Genomic DNA, 22,372 nt, shown 5'->3' on the forward strand with positions numbered 1-22,372 from the left:
AAACTCCGTCTCAAAAAAAAAAAAAAAAAAAAAAAATTGCACTAATCAGTGTTATTTTATTCCCTTTTTTTCTTCACCAGTGTATCTACTATTATGTGTGTGTTGGCTCCCCATCCGCCAGCCCTTCACTTTTATCTTTTAAGACTGACTTCATATAGGGATGAGGAGGATTCAAGCAATATAATACTCATTCACTTTAGTGGGTAATAGAAAGCCTCACCTGCCTTATAGTTTATTTCTTAAATAAGTAGGGAGCAGCAGGTAATTTTCATCAGCAAAACAATTAGATTTTAACCATTACCTATCACGTTGCTAGAGGTCTTGAAATTTACACAGAAATTAAGATTGTCTGCTGACCTTAAGATAAAAATGTAAAGAATATGATGTAAAATTAATTAGAAGTAAAATTGCCTCTGGGAAGCAGTTTTTCATTTAAATCAATACATGGTCTATGGAGCCCTGAATTATTCTTACATGGGTGTTTGGGATGATAGGTCAGTGTGGGAAGCAGTCAGGGTGAGAACCTGACCAGTAGTCAAGGGATTTGCAGAGTCTACTTTCAAGAATGCATTAGATTTCCTGATGAAGTCCATTGTTGGATTGGACTGGGAATCATTATTTTAAACTCATTATTCTCCCAATAAATTCACATTCTGCTTTCCATTAGAGGAGTAAACTCTGGTGCCATGCAGGGCTCCTAAAACTCTGTAGTTAGTAGATCTAAGAAAAATCAGTTCAGGAGGAGGTAAACGTGATTTAGAGGAAACTTGGGGTTAGTAATGTTATTATATTGAAATATTTGTAAAAATAATGCCTCCCTTGCCCCAAGCCATTCCCAGGCTGTTTGATCTTCCTGTTTACTATAATCTGGCTTCTCTGGGAATTACTTCTGTCTTCCTAGAGAACTTTCTTCCCAATACAGGGAAGGCTTGCTTATTTATTCAATAATAATGTTGAACATATTAGTGACTTTGGTTTTTAATTCAGTACACACACATATAAAAATGCTTAGAAAAATATGAGATTTTGAACTGTGTATTAATTGAAATTTCAGTAACTAGGAAGAGTTTGGAGTTATAATTCCAAGTAGCCTGGTTTTAAATCCTCTTATGGCTACATTTGAAGGTAGACCTGAGTATCAAAATGAAACTTGTTTAGCACTGGAAATGCAGTGAAAAAATAGTTTTTACCATCTTTCTCTAAAAGACAAAAAATGTAACCCATGTAAGTTTCGGTAAAATAATACCTAGAAACATTCACAGTAGGCACTGTAAAGAAAGCGGAACACATGTAAGGGAAAGATTCGTACTTGCAAGGTGGGATATAGGAAATAACTTCTAGTAGGTACGTGGGAATTGTATATGAAGCAAGCTAAATTTTTTCGTTAGTCCCTAATAGAGGTTTTACTTTTTATTTTTTATTTTGTATTTTTGGTAGAGAAAGAGTTTCACTAATGTTACCCAGGCTGGTCTTGAATTCCTAAGCTCAAGTGATCCGCCCACCTCAGCCTTTCAAAGTGCTGGGGATTATAGGCGTGAGTCACCTAGTAGAGGTTTTAATAAGAGATTATCTTCCATTCCCAGAGTTGGCTCAGTCTCTTCTATTGCCGTTTACTGAGAACTTGTCCATAGAAATGGATAGAAGCTTCATCATTCCTTCCTTTCTGTCTTAAAATAGTCACCTTTGCCATGTTTGCAGAGCATGCCCCTTGAGTTATTCAAGCCATAGCTGCTTCTTGCTGCCTTCCAGCTCTAATGTAGCACCATGGCAACAGACCCAGCCTAGAGCCCAGGTGCCTTGTTTGTTACCTGAGGGGCTAGGTACAGCCTGAAGAAAGAGATAAAGGAATATTACCTATCTTGCAAATCGTTTGGATAGATGAATCTTGATCTTGTTGTTTGTGTTTCTGTTCTGCTTCTATGGAAGACTTGAAATAACACCTGGAAAACATTTATTCAAAGATGTCATCAGTAACCAAAGGCAACAAAGAAGCCATCTTCTATTGGTTCTCGTCTTCTAACAGAGAGTTGTTTTCTGACATGTAGTTCAGAAAGAGACTTGCTATACCAGGAAATGTGGCACCGCTATGATTTGGGGTTGCACTGCCAGGTGGCTCTACCATTGTTTCATGTAGGTAGACATTTATTTTGTTTGAAATAAAATTCATTTATGCTTTAGAAAATTTTCCTAGAGAATTTAAAAAACAAAAGTAAGCGTCTGTCATACCTCCTTCTGTTTTAAACATGCCTTAATCTTTCCTGTTGAGAAGCTCACACCAGAGCAGGAGAGGAGTTTTCCTTCCAGCAACTCCTCCTGAGAAAAATGGGCTAGAATTGTTGTTTTGTTTAAGATTACAGTGTCCAGTTTCCTGAACCAGGCTTCCCATGTAGCATACAGTATTGGGAAAGATTATATGATAAGTAGAATACAATCTTAACATTTAATTATAGTTGATGTACTATATTTACAGTACATAACATGTCATTGTCTTATACATAGAACAAAGGGAAATAAATATGGAGCTTACGTTGTTGCATTTTTCTTTTTTGTTTTAGTTTTTTTAATTTTTAAATTTTTTTTGTTCTTACCCAATATCAGCAGAAAAATAAACATTTTGACATTTTTCAAATGCAAAACATTAGGTAGCGTTTGTCCCTTTTGTGCATATTTTATACTATCAGCAAGAAATATAAATGTTGACTTTTTTACTTTAAAAATTACTGAATATCAGAACACATGTTTTGAATCCTGAACTTTAAATGGTGGCTGATTTGTGTGTGTGTGTGGAAAGAAGAACTAAAATCCTTATAAGCTTGTTTCTTATTTTATGGAATGTGATTAAACACTCTTAGAATAAAAGTAGATGGGAGAAAGCAACCTTAATGCTAGTTTCCTATATCTTTTTACTTTATAATTTAACTAAAAGCTACTCTGGCATTAAATATTTAAGTTCCTTTTAGTGTTAATGTGGTTATTTCAAGGAATTAAATGAAGCTGCTTATTTAATGTGTTTTATAAAAACAATTGCCTTTAAACAAGGCATTTCTTTTCATCCTTATTACTGAGTACTTCTGCTTCAAATATATGTATGTAACTCTGGGTGTTTCATTCAGTAGATACTATAATTATTGAGTCAAACTGCATGGCCATCCAATTTGGGATTCAAGAATATTGTACTTCATATGTTTGGCTCCTTTAATTCTTTCAAGAGGAAGGCAGTGAAGTACTGGCTTTGTAGTGACAAGAGTCATGATTCCTAGCATTCTTCTTATAAACAACTAGGAAACAAAATCAGCCGGGATGACTGAATGGTGTTGACAAAGATTTCTAGATGAAAGTTTGGGCTTTATTTTTTCCATGGTGGGAGGTTTCTTCAAGGAATTTTATTCTTTATTCATATTTATACAGTAAAGCATGTATAGAACCAAAAGCCTGCCAGAAAAGAACTATATTGAGATGGAAATCAGGACTTTTGAAAGACAAGACCTTGTGCTAAGAAGTTTAGCTTTGACTCTCTGTGTGAGTGAGTGTGTGTGTGTGTTGTGCCAAAGTAGAAAGAAACAAAATGAAGATTCAGCCACTACTATTTTGTCAGTGATATAAAAGGATAAAGCTATAGCATGAAAACAAAAATAATTTGTCTTTTGGCAATAGCTTTGCATAAGAAAGAATATATAAGATAACCTTAAAGAGTATATATTTCTCCATCTTCCAAAATAGGAATGAGAATAAAAAATAATGTCTGTAATGGGCTTTGACGCTCACTGAAGACAAGTAAATGTGTAGTATATTTTTATGCTGTATTGAAAAAAAGTGTGTGTGCACTCACATAAATATATAGAGAGAATATGTTTGCCACATAAATGATTACTATTACTGTTATTATAGATTAACTGTTCATTTGTTCCTCATTTATTTCTTCCCTTAGGCTTTTGTACATCTATTGTTGTCTTCCATTGCATTAGACCTTCATTTCCTTGCTGGCCAAGTTATACTACCTTAAATATCTTTTTCTACTTTTAGGTCTCGTGGGCTGCCTAAACTAAAAGAGTCACGTTCCCATGAATCCTTGCTAAGCCCATGCAGTGCAGTGGAATGTCTGGATCTTGGTAGAGGGGAACCTGTATCAGTGAAACCACTCCATAGTAGCATCCTTGGACAAGACTTCTGCTTTGAGGTAAGAATAAAGCGTAGAAAAAAAGGAAGAGTAGTTAAACAACAATTGAATTTTTTTATCCAGTAATTTTGTGATTTCATTACTGTGCCATTGATGATTTAATTAACTGGTTTTGAGTTGCTAGAAATTACATACAGGGAAAAAATTAGAAATCTCATCGAATCACATTTGCAGTTAAAGTTATTAATGATAGCTTTGCATTCCTTTTGGCCTTGTCTCATTTCAATAAAGTTGGATTCTTAGTACATTTTCATCAGGGAACAAGACTAACAATAACATATTAGTATATTAATTTTTAGTATTGGTAAGGATGTCACTTATTATGTTATTTTTCTAACTACAGCATGAGTAGTTCAAGACCTGAGCATGTTTTTCTTATCTATCCATTCATCTATTCATCCATCCATCCATCCATCCATCCTAATTCCAGGGTATTTTGACCTATGTCTTGTTTATTTTTGAAATCACCGGTACCTAGCCCAGACCTGGGCACATTGCAAGTGCCTAATTTTTGAATAAACAAAATTGCAGCTATCATAAGGTGATTTCTTCCTTCCAAATATATACTACTGGCCAGTTACAAGTAAAATTCAATAACTATATATACATATATTGATACATACATAGAATTATTAGGGCTGGGATTTGATTAATTAACAAGAACTTACTAAGTGACTAGGGATGAGTCCTATGCTAGATGTTGCAGAAGTCAAAAGATATTTGGTTCCTTTTCTTATGGACCAGCACCGTCCAAAAGAAATACAGTACAAGCTACATGTGTAACCTAAATACTATCATTTCAACATGTTCACTAATAGAGAAATGGTTTCCTTTTTTTTTAGACTAAATCTTCAAAATCTAATGTGTATTTATACTTACAGCATATCTCAGTTTGGAATAGCCGTGTGAGGCTAGTAGCTGCTGTATTGGACAGAGCATCTAATCTGATCGGATTTAATAGGTTGTGGCCAGAGATTGAGTTAATAAGGGAGCAAGCTTCAGCAATTTGAGCAGGCCATTAACTGGTGTTCTTTTTATAAAAATCAGTTGAACTTTCCCATATTTGTGGAACTCAGTTCATTAGGCTATATACCAAGCCCAGAGTTAGGTACTAGGTGTATAACAACCTATTTCATTTTTAAAGGACTGTGTTAATAGTGGTCAGGCTAACCTAATAAATGACTAGAAATCAGCAGGCTAGTTGCCTAGTGGAGGAAAAATGGGTTCCAAAGATAGTAATTCAATATTAGTAACTTCAATGTTATTTAATATCCTTCTATAATATAGTGAAGACAGTCTCAAGAAATCTGATAAGCTGTTTCAGAAACTCTCATCCTATTATCTCAGCACTTTGGGAGTCCAAGGTGGGTGGATCACGAGGTCAGGAGTTCGAGACCAGCCTGACCAATATGGTGAAACCCCATCTCTACTCAAAATACAAAAATTGGCTGGGCATGGTGGCGTGCACATGTAGTACCAGCTACTCAAGAGGCTGAGGCAGAAAAATCGCTTGAACCCAGGAGGTGGAGGTTGCAGTGAGCTGAGATTGTACCACTGCACTCCAGGCTAGGTGACAGAGTGAGACTCTGTCTCAAAAAAAAAAAAAAAAAAAAGAAAGAAAGAAAAAGAAAAGAAACTCATCTTTTATTACCTGTTTTTTATTAACTCAAAGTTGAACATATTCATTTACAGTTAATTTAAGTTATTGCCTAATATTTAATTTTTATTTTTCTGAACCATAGGCCAGTTTTAGTTTCCTCAGCTGAATTTAAAATGGCCTTTGTTCTCATATATGGAAATGGACGTGGATGCTACCTAAGCAAAAAGTAGACATAGATATAAATATAGGTATCAGAAAACTAGCAAAGATCATCTTAATTTCTTATAGTGTGATTTGGGTTCATAGCATATCTCTAACTCACAACTTTGCATTCCTTTTGGCCTTGTCTACTTTCAATAAAATTTGACTCTTAGTATATTTTCATTAGAGGATGAGAGTAACAATAACACTAAATTAGTAAATTAATTTTTTAGTATTGGTAAGGATGTTGCTCATTATGTTATTTTTCTACCACAGCATGAGTAGTTCAGGATCTGAGACCATATTTTTCTCATCCATCCATCCATCCATTCATCCATCTGTCCTAATTCCAGGACATTCTGACCTTATCATTTAAGAGTTAGAGGTATGCTATGAACCCAAATGATAGAGCCCTGAAATCCAATGTTTTCCTTTTTTTATGTCTAATTTTTATGTTGAAGGTTACCTACTTAAGTGGAAGTAAATGCTTCAGCTGTAACTCCGCTTCTGAGAGAGATAAGTGGATGGAAAACCTTCGCAGGACAGTTCAACCTAATAAGGTAATACTGGCTTTGAGTATCTAAAAAACGTGTAACTTTGTAAGCAATTAGTTGACAGAAGGTAAATATAATAGTAATACCCTAATTTGTCTACAGCTTGAGAGTTTTAAAGCACATTTATATGTTATGCCATTTGTAGTAAGCCATTATTGTATTGCTATAAAGAAATACCTGAGACTGGGTAATTTATCAAGAAAAGTGGTTTAATTGGCTCACAGTTCTGCAGGCTTTACAGGAAGCATGATGCTAGTATCTGCTCAGCTTCTAGGAAGGCTTTAGGAAGCTTACAGTCATGGCAGAAGCCAGAGCAGGAGCAGGCACATCACATGGTGAAAGCAGGAGCAAGCGAAAGAGAGAGAGTGTGTGTGTGTGTGTGTGTTTGAGTGATTTGGGGGAAAGGTGCCATGCACTTTGAAGCCACCAGACCTCACAGGAACTCAGTATCACAAAGACAGCACCAAACCATGAGGAATCTGCCCCCTGATCCAAACACCTCCCACCAGTCCCCACCTTTAGCATTGGGAATTACAATTCAACATAAAATTTGGGCAGGGACAAATATCCATTTTTTAAGCTAAAAATAGTCTTACTGCAGATATTATTGTCATGGTTTTACCAGTATGGGTAAAAGGACTCTGAAAAGTTAAGTGAATTGGCCATGTCAGAAGTTAGAACATGGTAGAAGAGGGGCTAGAATATGAGCTTCTTAACAGTTTATCTCTTTTATTTGCAGAGATTAGGCTGGCTATATGAAAACTTACCATTACAAAATGATATTTTCTTAACCCAAGTAAATTAAATAGAATGAGCTAGATATAATATAATATAATATAATATATAATGAAATATATATAATTCTTCAAGATTCTAATTTGTTCTTCTTATTTAGAGCTTGCTGTTAACCTAAGCAATGAGATAGCAATCCCTTTCATTATTTGTTGACTCCCCTTAATAGAATACCTAATCAACCTTGCCAACTTAAGAAAAAAAATGTTTTTTTTCTGCAATGTGAGCTCTGAAATTCAACTTTGTTGCCTCTTTATAGGACAATTGCAGGCGAGCTGAAAATGTTCTTCGTTTATGGATCATTGAAGCCAAGGACCTTGCCCCTAAAAAGAAATATTTCTGCGAACTGTGCCTTGATGATACCCTCTTTGCTCGTACAACCAGCAAGACCAAAGCAGACAATATTTTCTGGGGTGAACATTTTGAATTCTTCAGCCTTCCACCTCTTCATAGCATCACAGTTCACATTTACAAGGATGTGGAAAAAAAGAAAAAGAAGGACAAGAATAATTACGTAGGGCTAGTCAACATCCCCACTGCCAGTGTGACTGGTCGCCAATTTGTAGAAAAGTGGTATCCAGTGAGTACACCTACACCCAACAAAGGAAAGACAGGAGGACCTTCTATTCGGATTAAATCACGTTTCCAAACTATCACCATTCTGCCTATGGAACAATACAAAGAATTTGCAGAATTTGTCACCAGCAACTACACCATGCTGTGTTCTGTCCTTGAGCCAGTAATTAGCGTGAGAAATAAAGAGGAGTTGGCTTGTGCCTTAGTGCACATTCTTCAAAGTACTGGCAGAGCCAAGGTAAGTGGAAAAGGGGGATTGCAATGCCTAAAATCTCTTCCCGACCTTTTGCAAAGAAACAAAGATATGGTTACTGTAGAAATCCAAATTAGAGAAATGTGCTTTACTGTTGGTCAAAACAAGAAGAAAAGGAAGAATTAAGAAGAAAACCTATTAGACCGAGAAAAGATAAAAATTATAAAACTAAACCAGTAAAATGGAGAGACCAACAAACATTTATTTAAAGTCCATTTGCATGAAACATAGATACTACAGTCAGTTCTTTATTGTCTGACAAAATAAATGGTAGGATCGGCATGATAACCCTACAGCGTGTTCAGGGTTCTTTATCTTTAGTTCTAGAGTGTTGTATGGTGGTTTTCTTCCTCACTGTATTTTGTTTAAGATTAACTGAGGACTGTATCCTCTAGGCACAGAAAGAGGTATTCCAGAAGCATGTTGGGTATTAGCAAGAGTCTTCATGGGATTAAAATCTATATTTAGAATAAAAATACTAAGGGATATTATAAAATTGGTAGCTGTTTCATGATAGACTTCTTATTTCACCTTGGATAGAAGTAAAAACTCAGGAAGGTTTTTTTTTGTTTGTTTTGTTTTTTTTTAAGGAGAGATATGCTGGTTGTAGGAAAAACAAAAACCAATTGAGAAAAATCTTTGACCTGTGAGGCATATTCACTTAACGAGGCAGAGTTGTCATTATACTGTATGCAAACTGGTCATGATAAAATTATATCTCAGAGCCAAAGAAATTCACAGCTAGAATAATGTATTTAGAACCAAAGTACTATTACTGTTTATTGATATTTCAGAGTATATAAATATACTCGATCATTAGTCTCTTATCTGCCTTTCTATGGATTATAACTTTTGTGCTTAAAGTTATTAATGATAATCTTGGGCCTTCTGTCATTAAAAAAGTTTATAAGTTTGGAATGAGGTATCACTGAAATTTTGAATTTCTACTTTTCAGTTGCTCAAGGTTCAGAATATACATAAGACTTTCTAAATGACAATATTGATTTACATACATTTTAGGTACAATAAACACCCATTTAAAGTGGAAAAGTTACTGTAGTAAGTTTTGACCGATTTTGTGCCCATTGAAACCACCGTCATGATCAAGATACAGAATGTTACTGTCACCCCTAAAAGTTTCCTCCTGTCTCTTAGCATTAAGTTTAATAGTGATTCCTAAGTCCACGATTCTTTTACACTGTTAAGCTGCCCCAGAGTAAGTCCCATTGGTGTTTAAAATGCTTAATTTTAAAGTGAAAATAAATCAGCATATTGTCCCTATTTTGGCATTTGGAGCCCTAGAAGTATCCAATAATTATGTAGCATTCAAAATATATGATGTTATCACATTTCAAACTGAACAACCAACATTGAACCTTATAAGAAGTTCTTTAAGACTGTTGCAGAATGAAGCAGCTGTTTCTTTGAGCCTTTATTTCTCCTTATGCTATCCTTCTGGATGGATGGATGGATGGATGGATGGGCAGACAGCCAGCCTAGAAAATGACTTCTAGTGTTGAGTTCAGTAGATTCTACATTGATACTGTGAACCAATTTGTAACTATTATATATTGAACACCTAACATGCCAGAAATCATTAGGCACTGGAGATATGGTGGTAAACAAAAACAGAAACTGGTTTTCTGGAGAAAATAGATATTAATCAAGTAATTACAGAAATAAATGTGATTACAGTGAGAATTGCAGAGGATAAAAAGAGAGATGATACTGTAAAATGGAGCAAAGGGAGCTGACTAATGGAGTGCAGGGGCAATGTTGATCAGGAAAGCCTTCACTGAGGAAATGATATGTGAACTAAAATCCAAAGGATCCCAGGAATGAGCCACGTAACAGTGGGAGTGGAAGCAAGGGTAGGAGCAGAGCAGAACTAAGAAGAGTATTTGAAAAAAAAAAAAAGGCTTTGTGGTGAACAGAGAACACTGTGTGGGTTAGAAAGGGCTTGGTATATTAAAGGACCTAAAAATAAAAGGTACAAGGCTTGAAAGGTAAACAGAAACCAGAAAATATAGGGACTTGTAAATCGCATTCAGAATTATGGCCTTTATCAAAAGTGCAATGGAAAATCTTTGAAAGAATTTTAAATGTAGGGATAGTAACACCTAAGACTTTATCCTGAGTGCTTTTTTTCCTTTCAGATAAATCTGGTAGCTTTAGCTTTAAAGCAGCATTTCCAGGGTGTCTGATATTTCAGCAGTCTCTTCTAATGTATATTATTTATTCAGTTGCTTTCTGCTTGATTGAACATTATTCTACCAGGATTTTCTGACTGACTTGGTGATGTCTGAGGTGGATCGTTGTGGAGAGCATGATGTCTTGATCTTCAGAGAGAACACTATTGCCACCAAATCCATTGAGGAATACCTCAAGTTAGTGGGACAACAGTATCTTCATGACGCACTGGGTATGAAAGAGAAAAACATCTATTTTCTTTTCTTTACCTTTCGATTTTAAGATATTTCAACCTCATGAGACAAATGAATTGAGCATGTTATTTAGTTCTAGCTGACTCAAGTGTTAAGGTTTGAATTGTGGCTGTAAGAAGTCTTTGCAGTACTCATCAGTGGAGAAATAACAACAATAAATGTAGAAACAGAAACCCTGTCAGCATACACTGCTTCCCCCAGTTCTCAACTTCATGATTCTGGGATGCACAGTAATATCAGCGTTGTCCACTGATAGATCTGAGGTGGTCTGTTTTCCCCAAAGTGTTGGTGTTTATATGATGATATATTACCTAGTCTTGAGAGTGTTACCCTGACATTTGTTATCATGTATGCAAACCTCTAATCAAAGTGAAGAAACTTGCCACTTCCCACAACTCCCCCAGAGATTTCTGCCTTTGAAGTGTCTAGAATGTTTAACATAACTAATTTTTGTTCAACCAGCAGTTCCTGCTCACTAGACTACACACTTGTAGTTCTAGATTTGGTCACGAAGTTAAGGCATTAACCACTACAGTAAGGCACTGTGCTGGTCACTTTAATATATATCACGATAGAGCAGATGTGAGTTCCTTGAAGGAAATAGCCCGTTGTTTTACCTCCATACCCTACTGCCTGCACAGACTATTGAACAGCACTGTCCGATAGAAGCATAATATGAGCCATGTGTGAGTAATTTTATTTATTTTTACATTTGGAGTAATTTTAAATTTTCTATTAGTCACAGTATTAAAAAGGGTAAAGAGAAACAGGTGAAATTAGTAACACATTTCATTGACCCAGTATATCCAAGTATTATTTAATGGCTTGTCAGAATAAAAGTTATTAATTAGGTATTTTACTTTTTTATTCTTTTTGAAATTGTGTGTATTTCACATGTATCACACATTTTAATTTGCACAAGCCATTTCTAATGCTCAACAGTCACATGTGACTATCAAGAGTAGACAGTAAAAATACGTTGAATGATTGGAGAGATTTTTGCCATCAAGGAGTTTACACTATAAGGAGATAAAATAAGGGCTATCTCTGTACCAAAAAGAGAGAGATTCTGTGTTCTTTCAAAGAATTTTTAAAAATTGAATGTAGCTGATAGAATTTTCAAACTTTCTCTGTGAAATACATTTGCATATGTAGTTTGAAGGCTAGAAAGTTTACTTAAAAACAGACATTGAGCAAGAGCAGACATTGAGATAAGAATTAGCATGGGGAAAAGGACCCATGAACAAAAAGACATAGAGTTGGGACAGAGCCAGGAAAGTGTGGAATAAAACCATTTAGCTGGAAAAAGACATGAAAGAAAACAAAAAGATTAGACAATCTTTTTGTGAACAACAAACAAAAAGATTAGATAATAATTAGAACCAAATTTTGAAAGCCTCAAATGCCTGAATGAGGATTTAAAGTTTACAGTAATCACCGGAGAGCCACTGAAAGTTGTGAGCAGGTTGTTTTCAGTGGAATTAACTTAACAGACTGATTAAGATGGGTTTTGGCCGGGCATGGTGGCTCTCATCTGTAGTCCCAGCTACTCGGGAGGCCAAGGTGAGAGGATTGCTTGAGCCTGGGAGTTTGAGGCTGCAGTGAGCTATGGTCACATCACTGCACTCCAGCCTGGGTGACAGAGAAAGACCTTGTCTTTAAAAAGTTGGTGAAGAAAGCTGCTGAAAGCTGATCAGTTAAGAAGCCATTGTAGGCTGAGCACTGTGGCTCACACCTGTAATCCCAGCAATTTGGGAGGCCAAGGCAGGTGGATCACCTAAGATCAGGGGTTCGAGACCAGCCTGGCCAACATGTTGAAACCCTGTCTCTACTGAAAATACAAAAATTAGCCAGGCATGGTGGTGGGCACCTGTAATCCCAGCTATTAGGGAGGCTAAGGCAGAAGAATTGCTTGAACCTGAGAGGCAGAGGTTGCAGCGAGCCAAGATTGCACCATTGCACTGCAGCCTGGGTGACAAGAGCAAAACTCCTTCTAAAACATAAAAATAAAAAAGCCATTGTAGTAAGAAATAATGAGACTCAGGCTCTGAATGAGGGTAATAATGCAAGTAAGAATAGAGAAGATGGATATGAGAGGTATTAAAGTTAAACTGATAGAACTTGGCAAATTTTTCAGTTTGTGGGAACAAATATTACAGAGAATTGTGAGGTTTTGTGAGTGACTAGGGGGATGATGAGATTCCTGACAGGAAACCACAGAATTAGTAGGCGTGAAACAGGAAATTTCATACATATTCAATTTGAAGTTCTAGTAGGAAATCTCAGGGGTTTTAGGTAGGAAATCTAAGCAGATCACCTGTCTAGCTGGCTGTTGGAAATTTGGGACCAATTTACACATGTGGAGAGGTTAAATGAAGCTGTAAGATTACCAGAGCAGGAAGAGAACAAGGCCAAAGATAGATCTTAGAATGCACCTGGGATTATCATATAGAATGAAGAAGAATCAGAGAAGTGATCAGAGAAAGAGAGCATCCAAAAAAGAAAGAAAGCCAGGAAAATACTGAGTCCTAGATACCAATAAGAGAGCATCATTAAAGTCAGAAATTATGGAAGGTAAAGAAAAAGAATGGATATTGCATTTGGCACCTTAAATATCACTGGTGATGGCTCACACTGGTTTCAGGAGGAAAGGAGCCAGGCTGTAAGGAATAAAGAGTGAGTCGCCAGTCGAGCAACAGGATCACTATGTTTACATGAAGCAGACACATTGTAGTAGCTACTGCAATTGGTTTCTGCTCTGAAGCAGATTTTTTGTCTTCCTGCTTGTCTTCATATTTTTTTCTCTAATCATGTAGACTTTAAAATGGTACAAAGAGCTTAAGAAAAGTACAAAGAGATTTATACTGTCATTTACATAAAGAGTTTATTACAGTCATCAATTATATCTCATGGTTTGCTTTAATTATTTGTGTTTCATTATAAAAGGCTACCAAAAAAGAAAAAAAAGCATCTCAAACAGTATTCTCCATTCTGTGGACATAGGGGTGAATATTTACTGACTACCTGCTTCTTTGAAATCAAATAGTCATACTTAAAAATTCAGTGTGCTAAACAGGATTTCTGAATGAAATAATTTCCAAAATAGAAAGTGGGTACCAGTCCTGTGATAGGACAGTGAATGATTAAATGGCTGATGGGCTCAATGAAGCATGAAAATTAATTCAGTGGACTTGGAAGAAATTCAAGTAACCCCTCAGAAATCTCTGTAATAATATTTATAATCCAAGAGCAAGGGCCAGAGTAGTAAAAACGGCTGCTGCCTCTAAGAGCATAAACAGAATTAATTGGTAAGCTTCTTCAGGATAAGGGCTATATTGTCTTCTTCTCATTAAAGTATTTCATATACTTTGGGCAGAAAATAGGTACTGTTTCCAGACTCCTTGAATAGTTTTCAGAGAGAATTTATTTTAAAAGTTGCCAGTAATATTGTACAATATCTGTCTGCTTTTTAGCCAGTCTTTATCTTAATTAAAGCATTACTTTTTCTGCACAGACTCTGCATTGTTTAGATTTAAATCTTCCATCTGTTTTCCTATTTTACCTTTCTGATTGAAATCAGATTGCACATTGGTATCCTGTGACACACAGGAAATACTATCTGTGAAATATACAGAAGAAAGCCCTGAAAAGACCTGATTTCCACTTTTAGTGGTGGAGGCAAATTCCTTTCAACAGTAACATGTTCATACTTGTTGACTTACTCGTACATGTGAAATTTTTATGCTAGATGGTAATGAGTTAATGATTTACACAGAAAATACATCATAGAACATCTGGGCACAAACTTAACATGTAAACAACATAACAAGCAACCCTTTTGGCTCTGGTGTTTTTCAAATGCAAGGAGGCAAACTTAAATGGGTTTTTAAATCTGTCTTGGTAATTTTGATCAAGTAAGCAAACTTCTAGTTACATATCAATAAAAGCCTCTCCTTTCAATACGGTACATTCTGCATGCTGAAACATTGGTTATTGTTTCAACAGTTAAAGTAATATTTTTCTATTTTGGAGCATTTTAAATATGTCATAATCAGGAACAAAAACTTTTCGAGCTGATACTGTAGAAATTATTTTACTTCTGGGCCCTGGAGTTATTTATCTGGCTCTTTTCTTGAAGAATAAAAGAAAAATATTGTTAATATTCATGTTCTTTGTTAATCTTATTTTTTCCTTCAAATACACATAACCTAAAAGGACTCACTAAACAGAATATTTAGGATGCATGTGTAAAGTTTAGCCAGTTTTTGCATGGGATGTTTGACACTGATTTCTTAGTTTTAAATTTAGGTACTCTTTCAAGGAAGTACATTTGTGGGAACACATAGCACAGGAGACATAGAGAACATGTTGAATACATGTCTTGTAATATTTTAAAAAGGCTTTTGCTAGTTTTAGCCATTTCACTTGACAAAAAATTATTTAAAAGTTGCATGATTTGTACATTAAAATACGTTTTGTATGGCACTCCTACTAAGAGTCAGGTACCATATTAGATGCTTTTCATACATTATGTCTTTTCCTCACCACAACTCTACAGGTGGTTTCTGTTAACACTATTTTACAAATAAGACAGCTGAAACTCGGACTAATTAAGTGACCTTTCCAGGCCCCACAGTCAGTTAAATGATGGATCCAGGATTTGAGCCTAGATTTATCTGACCTCAATGCCTTTAATTTTTCTGTGCACCACTTTCCTTTCTGTATACCACATTGTTTCCTGTTCCCTAAGCATTTTTGCTCAAAATTATCACCTCTCATTCTGTGTCACAGATATTTTTAAAAGCTTTCATTTATCTGCATACTAACCACTTTGATAGAAATATTCTTTCTGTTGCTGCTGCTACTTAGTTTTGCAGGCATTATTGTTCAGTTTCATGAAGTGTGTTATGACTAGCCTGAACCTCAAGTAATAAAAGCATGTTTGGGAGGAGATTTGAAAGATCCACTCCTCCTTCATAAAGACCATTAAAAAAACAAGAATACATACTGCCATCTCTGATGAATATTTATTGAGCACCTATAATATTTTGGGAGCTATTCAGAAGAGTCAAGATTTGAACATGAACAGAACCTAGTATCTAACTTCCAAAGGTATTCATCCTAGAAATGAAAGAAACACAGTGTAAAATATGAAGTAGTCAAAGATGTACAAGGTATGGTGTATGCTAGAGGATAAACAGGTAAAGTAGGAATTTGTTCTTTCAGGGAATAATGGGTTTATCTTCATAGAGCGTAGGCTATGTGAACAGGGCTTCTAAACTAAATTTATATGGAAAAGCGTATACAGATTATATAAGGAGATCTGCTATAATATTGTACAATGTTGAATGACTGTCTCCTCTACAAGAGGTAAGCATAAAGATCCTTACTTGCATCTGTGTTTGGCACCAACATTAGCACTTAACACCTTCAGTGGGCAATTCAGTCAAGCTTGGGTCATGTGTTCTACTAGAATAACGATAATAGTCACCTCAGTAGAGCAAGCCTTAAAACAAATAACAAGTTTATGCTAATTAAACATATATTTAGTTTCAGTTGATACTACATTGCTTAAAGCAGTATCATTACCATTTTTATAAATACTGTGATGATGATGATGGTAGTGATTGCTGTTATTCCACTTCCAGGATAAGAAAAATAAACATGATATGTAGGATGTGGCAACTCATGGGTTCCAAAGCAATGACCCTTCATAGGCCATCTTTTGTGCCCTCCATGTCAGATCTAGAAAAGAATTCCCCATTATACATTTTAGGACAGAAATCATAAATCCTTTTATTCTATTCGGGAAGACACTATTTATAGTTATACTGTCATCTTCTCTTTTCAAACAGGGGAATTTATCAAAGCTTTGTATGAGTCAGATGAGAACTGTGAAGTAGATCCCAGCAAATGTTCATCTAGTGAACTGATAGACCATCAGAGCAACCTGAAAATGTGCTGTGAGCTGGCTTTCTGCAAGATCATCAACTCTTACTGGTGAGCTTATCTCATCCTCTGCCTGTGAAACTTAAATTTTTTCATATAAAAGTCATCACAATGTTAACTATTATTTTACAATGAAAGGCGAGGGTCTTGGGGAAAAATTGAAAGTTTCCCTAATACGGTCCCGTCTAAAATTGAAATATTCATTGTAAGCAGAAATACTTTTGATCTGGCTATCTATATAATCTCTCCCCAGAATATTAATACTATAGCCTCTAATATCAAAGGTATTTATTTTGCTTTCTAAAGTATTTACTAGTGTTTAACAGATGTGTTCATGAATTTTGATCATTGCTCTAACTCCAGCAATTGGTGAAATTTTGAAGATTTTTGATGAACAGTCTTTAGAGAGATTATGGTGAGTTATACTAAACCAGATGGTTTAGTCAGGAGCCTCATGCCATTTTCCCACTTTGCAAAACTAAATTTAAACTAATCCAGAGTTTTGTAGCCTTGGGTTTCCAGTCTCCATCTGGCCTCTGTGAATTTTCCACCCTCTGTCAGCCATGAATCAGGTAAAACCTAATCCCAGAATTTCTACTAGGTCCTCCTTCCAGCCTGACTCTTAAGCAGAAATACATGGCGTCAAGGTGGAATCACTTGTGCTTTGTGTTCTGGTACTTCTGTGTTTAGAGGTTTCGGTATTTTTTTCCTTCCCTAGTGTTTTCCCTCGTGAGTTGAAAGAAGTGTTTGCATCATGGAAGCAGCAGTGCCTGAACCATGGCAAGCAAGACATCAGCGAGAGGCTCATTAGTGCCTCTTTATTTCTCCGTTTTCTGTGTCCAGCCATTATGTCTCCAAGTCTTTTCAACCTTATGCAGGAGTATCCTGATGACCGCACATCTCGGACTCTTACTCTTATTGCCAAGGTCATTCAGAACCTGGCCAACTTTGCCAAGTAGGTGATACTTTGTAACTACTTTAAAAACACAATTTAAAAAAATACTTGAGGCCTAAAATTTGGATGAGAGTTGGGAGCCCCATCACTCATGTTTCACTGTAGTATTAATAAATAGAGCAAAATATTGGAAACAACTTAAATAATCACTTCACAGAAGAATGGTTAAGCAACCTATAATACATGCATTCAATGGAATATTTGCAGGCACTACAAACTGTTTACAAAGACTATCCAATAATATAGAACATGAAAGTAAAATTATATTAAATGAAAAGTGCTGATAAAATACTTTAGTAGAAAAAAAAGGGCAGAATAAAAAGCGGTATATATGCTGTTATCCAAGCAATATTAAAACACAAAAATCTAAGTATAAAAAAGGTTGGGAAGAAAAGACAAATTCTGTGGTTATCCTAGCCACTTCAAAAAAGACAATTTTATGAAAAATGCAGAAGATGGAGGGGGGCTGTTGTAGATTAAAAGAGACTAAATGCAATACTTGAAACTTATTTGAATCTCAAGTTGGAAAAAGTATACATATGTCATTTTGGGGACAGTGGGTGGAATTTATAGACTGTAGATAAGATAATTTGTGAATAATGTTTTTAAAAGTTTTAGTGTGATAATGGCATTGGTTTATGTAAGAGATATTCCTTATTCTGAAGAAAAAGATGCTAAACTATTTAGAGGTGATGTCTGCAACTTAATTTAAAATGGCTCCGGAAAAAAAAAAAAAAAAAAGTGTGTGTATAGAAAGAGAGGGTGTGAAAGCAAGCCTGTCAAAAATAACTGTTGGTTAATGTAGATGAAAGGCATATGGGTATTCATTGTATATTTTTTCAACTTTTCTGTAGGTTTAAAATTTTTCAAAAGAAAATTAGGAGAAAACAGTTGGGAAGGAAATATACTAAAATATAAACAGCAGATATATTTGGGTAGCTTGAATGAGACATCCACATTTTTTTCTTTCTACTTTTCATTGTTGCAAACTTTTTTTAGTAAGTCTATGTTATTTTTATAATTTATAGAAAATAAATTTAAGAAATACCTGGTAAGGAATTCACATTTACAGAATTAAGCACGGATTTACTCAATATAGATGCTTAAAGACAAGTTTCTATTAGCAATGTATTGAAGAAAAAAATTAGAACTTCAGTGAACAGATTATTTTCTAGTATAAATAGTGCCTTTTTAGGGGTGTACTATTTTAATTTTGTATAATTTATATATAAGCCATTGCAGAAATATACATATTTATCCATATTTGAGCTAAAATTATTTATATTTTATTTTGAAACAGGTTTTATGGACTTAAATGAGGCCATGAAGATAGCTAGAATCTAGATAGGCAAAAGGAGAGAAGCTTTTCTCTAGTGCAAGTAAATAGCATGGGCAAAAGCTTGGAGAAGAAAAAAATGTATAATATATTTGGGAGACTTTGAAGAAGCTAGCAGTATTGAAGGTTTGTAGTGGTGAACATTTGGTAGATAAGTGAGGGCTATATTACATAGAAATTTAAATACCAGAAGAAAAAAAAAGTTTTGGCTTTACCCTTTGGAGAATAGAAAGCTATTCAAAGCATTGGAATATTAAGTGATATTGAGAAAGTATGTTATAGCATTTATCACTTACAGATAATAAAATTAGTAATTCCCTCCACAAAATAAAAAATGTCATAGTTCTGTGTAAAGTCAACTCAAAATGATCATATCTCTCTTCTTGAATATGTTCTTTCTCATTTTCTCATCCTCTACTTCAGGTTTGGTAACAAAGAGGAATACATGGCATTCATGAATGATTTTTTAGAACATGAATGGGGTGGAATGAAGCGCTTTCTTTTGGAGATCTCTAATCCAGACACCATCTCAAACACCCCAGGCTTTGATGGTTACATTGATCTGGGCCGAGAGCTTTCAGTTTTGCATTCCTTACTGTGGGAAGTAGTTTCCCAACTTGATAAGGTAAAGTAGGTTGATGGAAGATAGAGAACTTGAATGTACCTGAATTCTGGAGAGTACCTATAGAGTGATAACACTCACTCTTTCTAATTAAAAGCAATCTTTACCTTGGAAATCTGAGAGGAAATGTTCATCACTTCTGAGTAAAATATGGGATCTACAACCATGAAATTCTAGAAAACCACGACATTATTAATATATATTTTTAATAATATCTGAATTAATGGGGTATGTTTCTCTAAATTTATATATACAGAGTGCATATCTGAAAACTTGACTAGACAATAATATATTGGTATATACAGCCTTATGCATGTCTAATAGGATGAGATGAAACTTCATATGGTAATTTCTAACAAAAATGTAGACTTAGCTAAGAAAATACTAGGTTTATCATGTTTAAGTAACTATACCCATGAAACAATTTTTTTTTACTCTACAAGTCAGTTTCATGTAATTCTTAGTGCTAAAAGTTACTGTTTTCTTCCTTTACAGATGTGAATTAAGAATACAGAAACAATTATTTTTAATCATTTGTTTGCTAAGAATTTTATTATATGCCATACTAATAAGTAAATGTACATCATGCCAATCATTTTCTTCCTTCTGGAATTTTACAAAAAGGAATAAATTTCGTAGTAAAAAATAGTCTAATGGAGTTTGGCTAGGCTGATTACAATAATTATTTATTGATGTTTTTGTTTGCTACGGGCACTTTATAAATATGTGTGGTGGTATGTTAGAATAACTTCAAAAGACAGTTATTTTTCTGTGATAAGGATTTATTTGTTTTCCTCTACTTTCCTGTTGATAAAAATGCTATACCAGTAAAATTTATTAACAAAGACTACTTTGCTGAGGAAACGTAAATGGTAGTGTGTCCTCCAGTGCATAAAACATTTGTAAAACAATAAACTGTTACTTATTCTTGAGGACCTTTTCTTCACTTTTAGAAATGCTAGCTAGATTTTTAAGTTGCAGCTATGCCAAAGGTAAATCCTTTTCATATGAATCATAGCCCAACATTGTTGAGCAAGTAAAGCTACTCTTCAGATGGCATCTGTACCTATTTGAGTAGGGTAGAAGGGTCTGTTGATTGTTGAGAAGACAAAGACCCAAAGGCAACTATGTCAAACTACCAGTTGAAGGGACCCATAAGGCCCCATGAGAATAAGAATTCCCTAAAGAAAAAAATAATTGAGATGGATAAAGAGTTAGTCTTTGTTGAATAACTGCATCTCAGTGGGATACGGATTCAGTTATCATGTGAAATAGGCCTGGTTTATTCAGGATCAAGATCTTTTTAACAGGCTTTGCTGTGAAAACACACTTTCTCCTTTTTAATCCCGGTTTGGTCCTGGGAACCAGGAATATATCTAGACATATCTCATAGAGAAACTTTACCTGATTTTGCTGTTAAATTACACCAAAAATTGTCTTAACTGATGGAAACTCAGTTGGCAGTGGGTCAGGGTTTCCAAGATTGCCTGTGATAGTGGATGGCAGTATCATCTGTGTGCCCTGCAGTACTCTGGATTCCTGAATGCAGCACCTTGTATGTTGGCATGCATTTCTTTTCTCACATGATCCCTTTTCTTTGAAAGTTTTATCATACTAGCTGATCCTGTGGTCTTGAAGTTCTTTTGGTTAGAAGGAGTTTGGTTCTTCCCTTACCCTCTCCCACCTTGATTTACTAGCCTCCCAAAGATTTAGTTTGCTTTGCATGCCTATTTTAGTTGGAATGGCATTAGTTTGGTAGTTTTGAGCATGTCTTTTAATTTTTATTTGCATAATCCTGATTTCGATTTCCTTTCTTTCCTCAATGTCTGCTGTACCTTGTTTCGCCTCCATTCATCTCGACGCCATGGTTCTGCTGCTCCATAACAATGCATTATGAACCTGCCACTCCCATATGCAAACACCTACCCTTCCCTCCAACCTACACCCCTCCATCAATGACCATCGTTATTGCCAAAATCAATCTATGGTGGATGTCGCAATGCTTATTATCCAATTAGGGTGAAAATTCCTTCCTACAGGCGACCGTGGCAAAACTGGGGCCTCTCCCTCGTGTTCTTGCTGATATTACCAAGTCATTGACTAATCCAACACCAATACAACAGCAACTGAGACGCTTCACTGAGCATAACTCCAGTCCCAATGTCAGTGGAAGCCTCTCCTCTGGGCTGCAGAAAATATTTGAAGACCCCACTGACAGGTATGAAAGAGAGGATTTGACTACTATCTCAGAGAAAGATAATGTTTAGATTTAACAGAAGTATATTTAACTTATTTGTTGAATTTACAAGTTTAAAATCATGAGCAATTGAAGACTCATCTGACCTGAGAGCAAGCAGTCCAATTATTTGTTATAATAATGTACAAAATCTGGGATAACTTCTTTTCTAGAATGATAGTACGGAGAGTTACAGTATATTCCACAGTATATTTTTAAAATTTCTATCTTGCTTAATGGAAGACTAAAGGTTTTATGAAATTGATGTTTCTATACGTTTTAGCATTCAAAATCTTGAAGAACCTTGGTTAAAACCATTTTATAGCTGACTATGTGCACTAGACAGGTAGACACAATATATGCTTAGAATGTTTTCTGGATTGGCAAGACTTGTACCTTTCGCAGGGACCTTTCAGTTGTGCAATTAGAACTTCTCCTCTTGAAGGTTTAGACAAGTATGAATTGGAATATTTGAGGAAGGTTTCAAATGTAACTAGGAAATTACTGGAATCCTGGTTAAAACTGAAGACAGTTGTGGGTTGGTATCTACAGTGTTACTCTCTACCTTTGGGGAAAAGTAAAAATGCTGGATTTTATTCTAAGAATTGTAATAATTCCCTAATTGGATAAAATCTGAGTTTCCAAAGAAATGGAAATATCCACATAAGAACCTTCAG

The 22,372-nt window shown here is 35.3% G+C and overlaps 1 protein-coding gene across 9 annotated transcripts in view; it reads left to right on the forward strand.

The window, feature by feature from the left end:
• Window positions 1-22,372, forward strand: part of RASAL2 (RAS protein activator like 2) — a 188,110-nt gene that overhangs the window by 141,596 nt on the left and 24,142 nt on the right. For 6 of the 9 annotated variants that reach the window (XM_037734999.1, XM_017518742.2, XM_017518741.2 and 3 more), the window contains 8 exons: window positions 4,024-4,177; window positions 6,440-6,538; window positions 7,584-8,138; window positions 10,431-10,575; window positions 16,453-16,597; window positions 17,265-17,501; window positions 19,261-19,462; window positions 21,478-21,677. In XM_037734999.1, the coding sequence (XP_037590927.1) occupies window positions 4,024-4,177; window positions 6,440-6,538; window positions 7,584-8,138; window positions 10,431-10,575; window positions 16,453-16,597; window positions 17,265-17,501; window positions 19,261-19,462; window positions 21,478-21,677 (1,737 nt within the window). Of the gene's footprint in view, window positions 1-1,883; window positions 2,131-4,023; window positions 4,178-6,439; window positions 6,539-7,583; window positions 8,139-10,430; window positions 10,576-16,452; window positions 16,598-17,264; window positions 17,502-19,260; window positions 19,463-21,477; window positions 21,678-22,372 lie in introns of those variants that run through there. The other 3 variants (XM_017518739.2, XM_037734997.1, XM_037734998.1) reach the window with 2 other exon arrangements.

Source organism: Cebus imitator, unplaced genomic scaffold (assembly GCF_001604975.1).
Source record: "Cebus imitator isolate Cc_AM_T3 unplaced genomic scaffold, Cebus_imitator-1.0 Scaffold702, whole genome shotgun sequence".
Taxonomy (NCBI): domain Eukaryota; kingdom Metazoa; phylum Chordata; class Mammalia; order Primates; family Cebidae; genus Cebus; species Cebus imitator.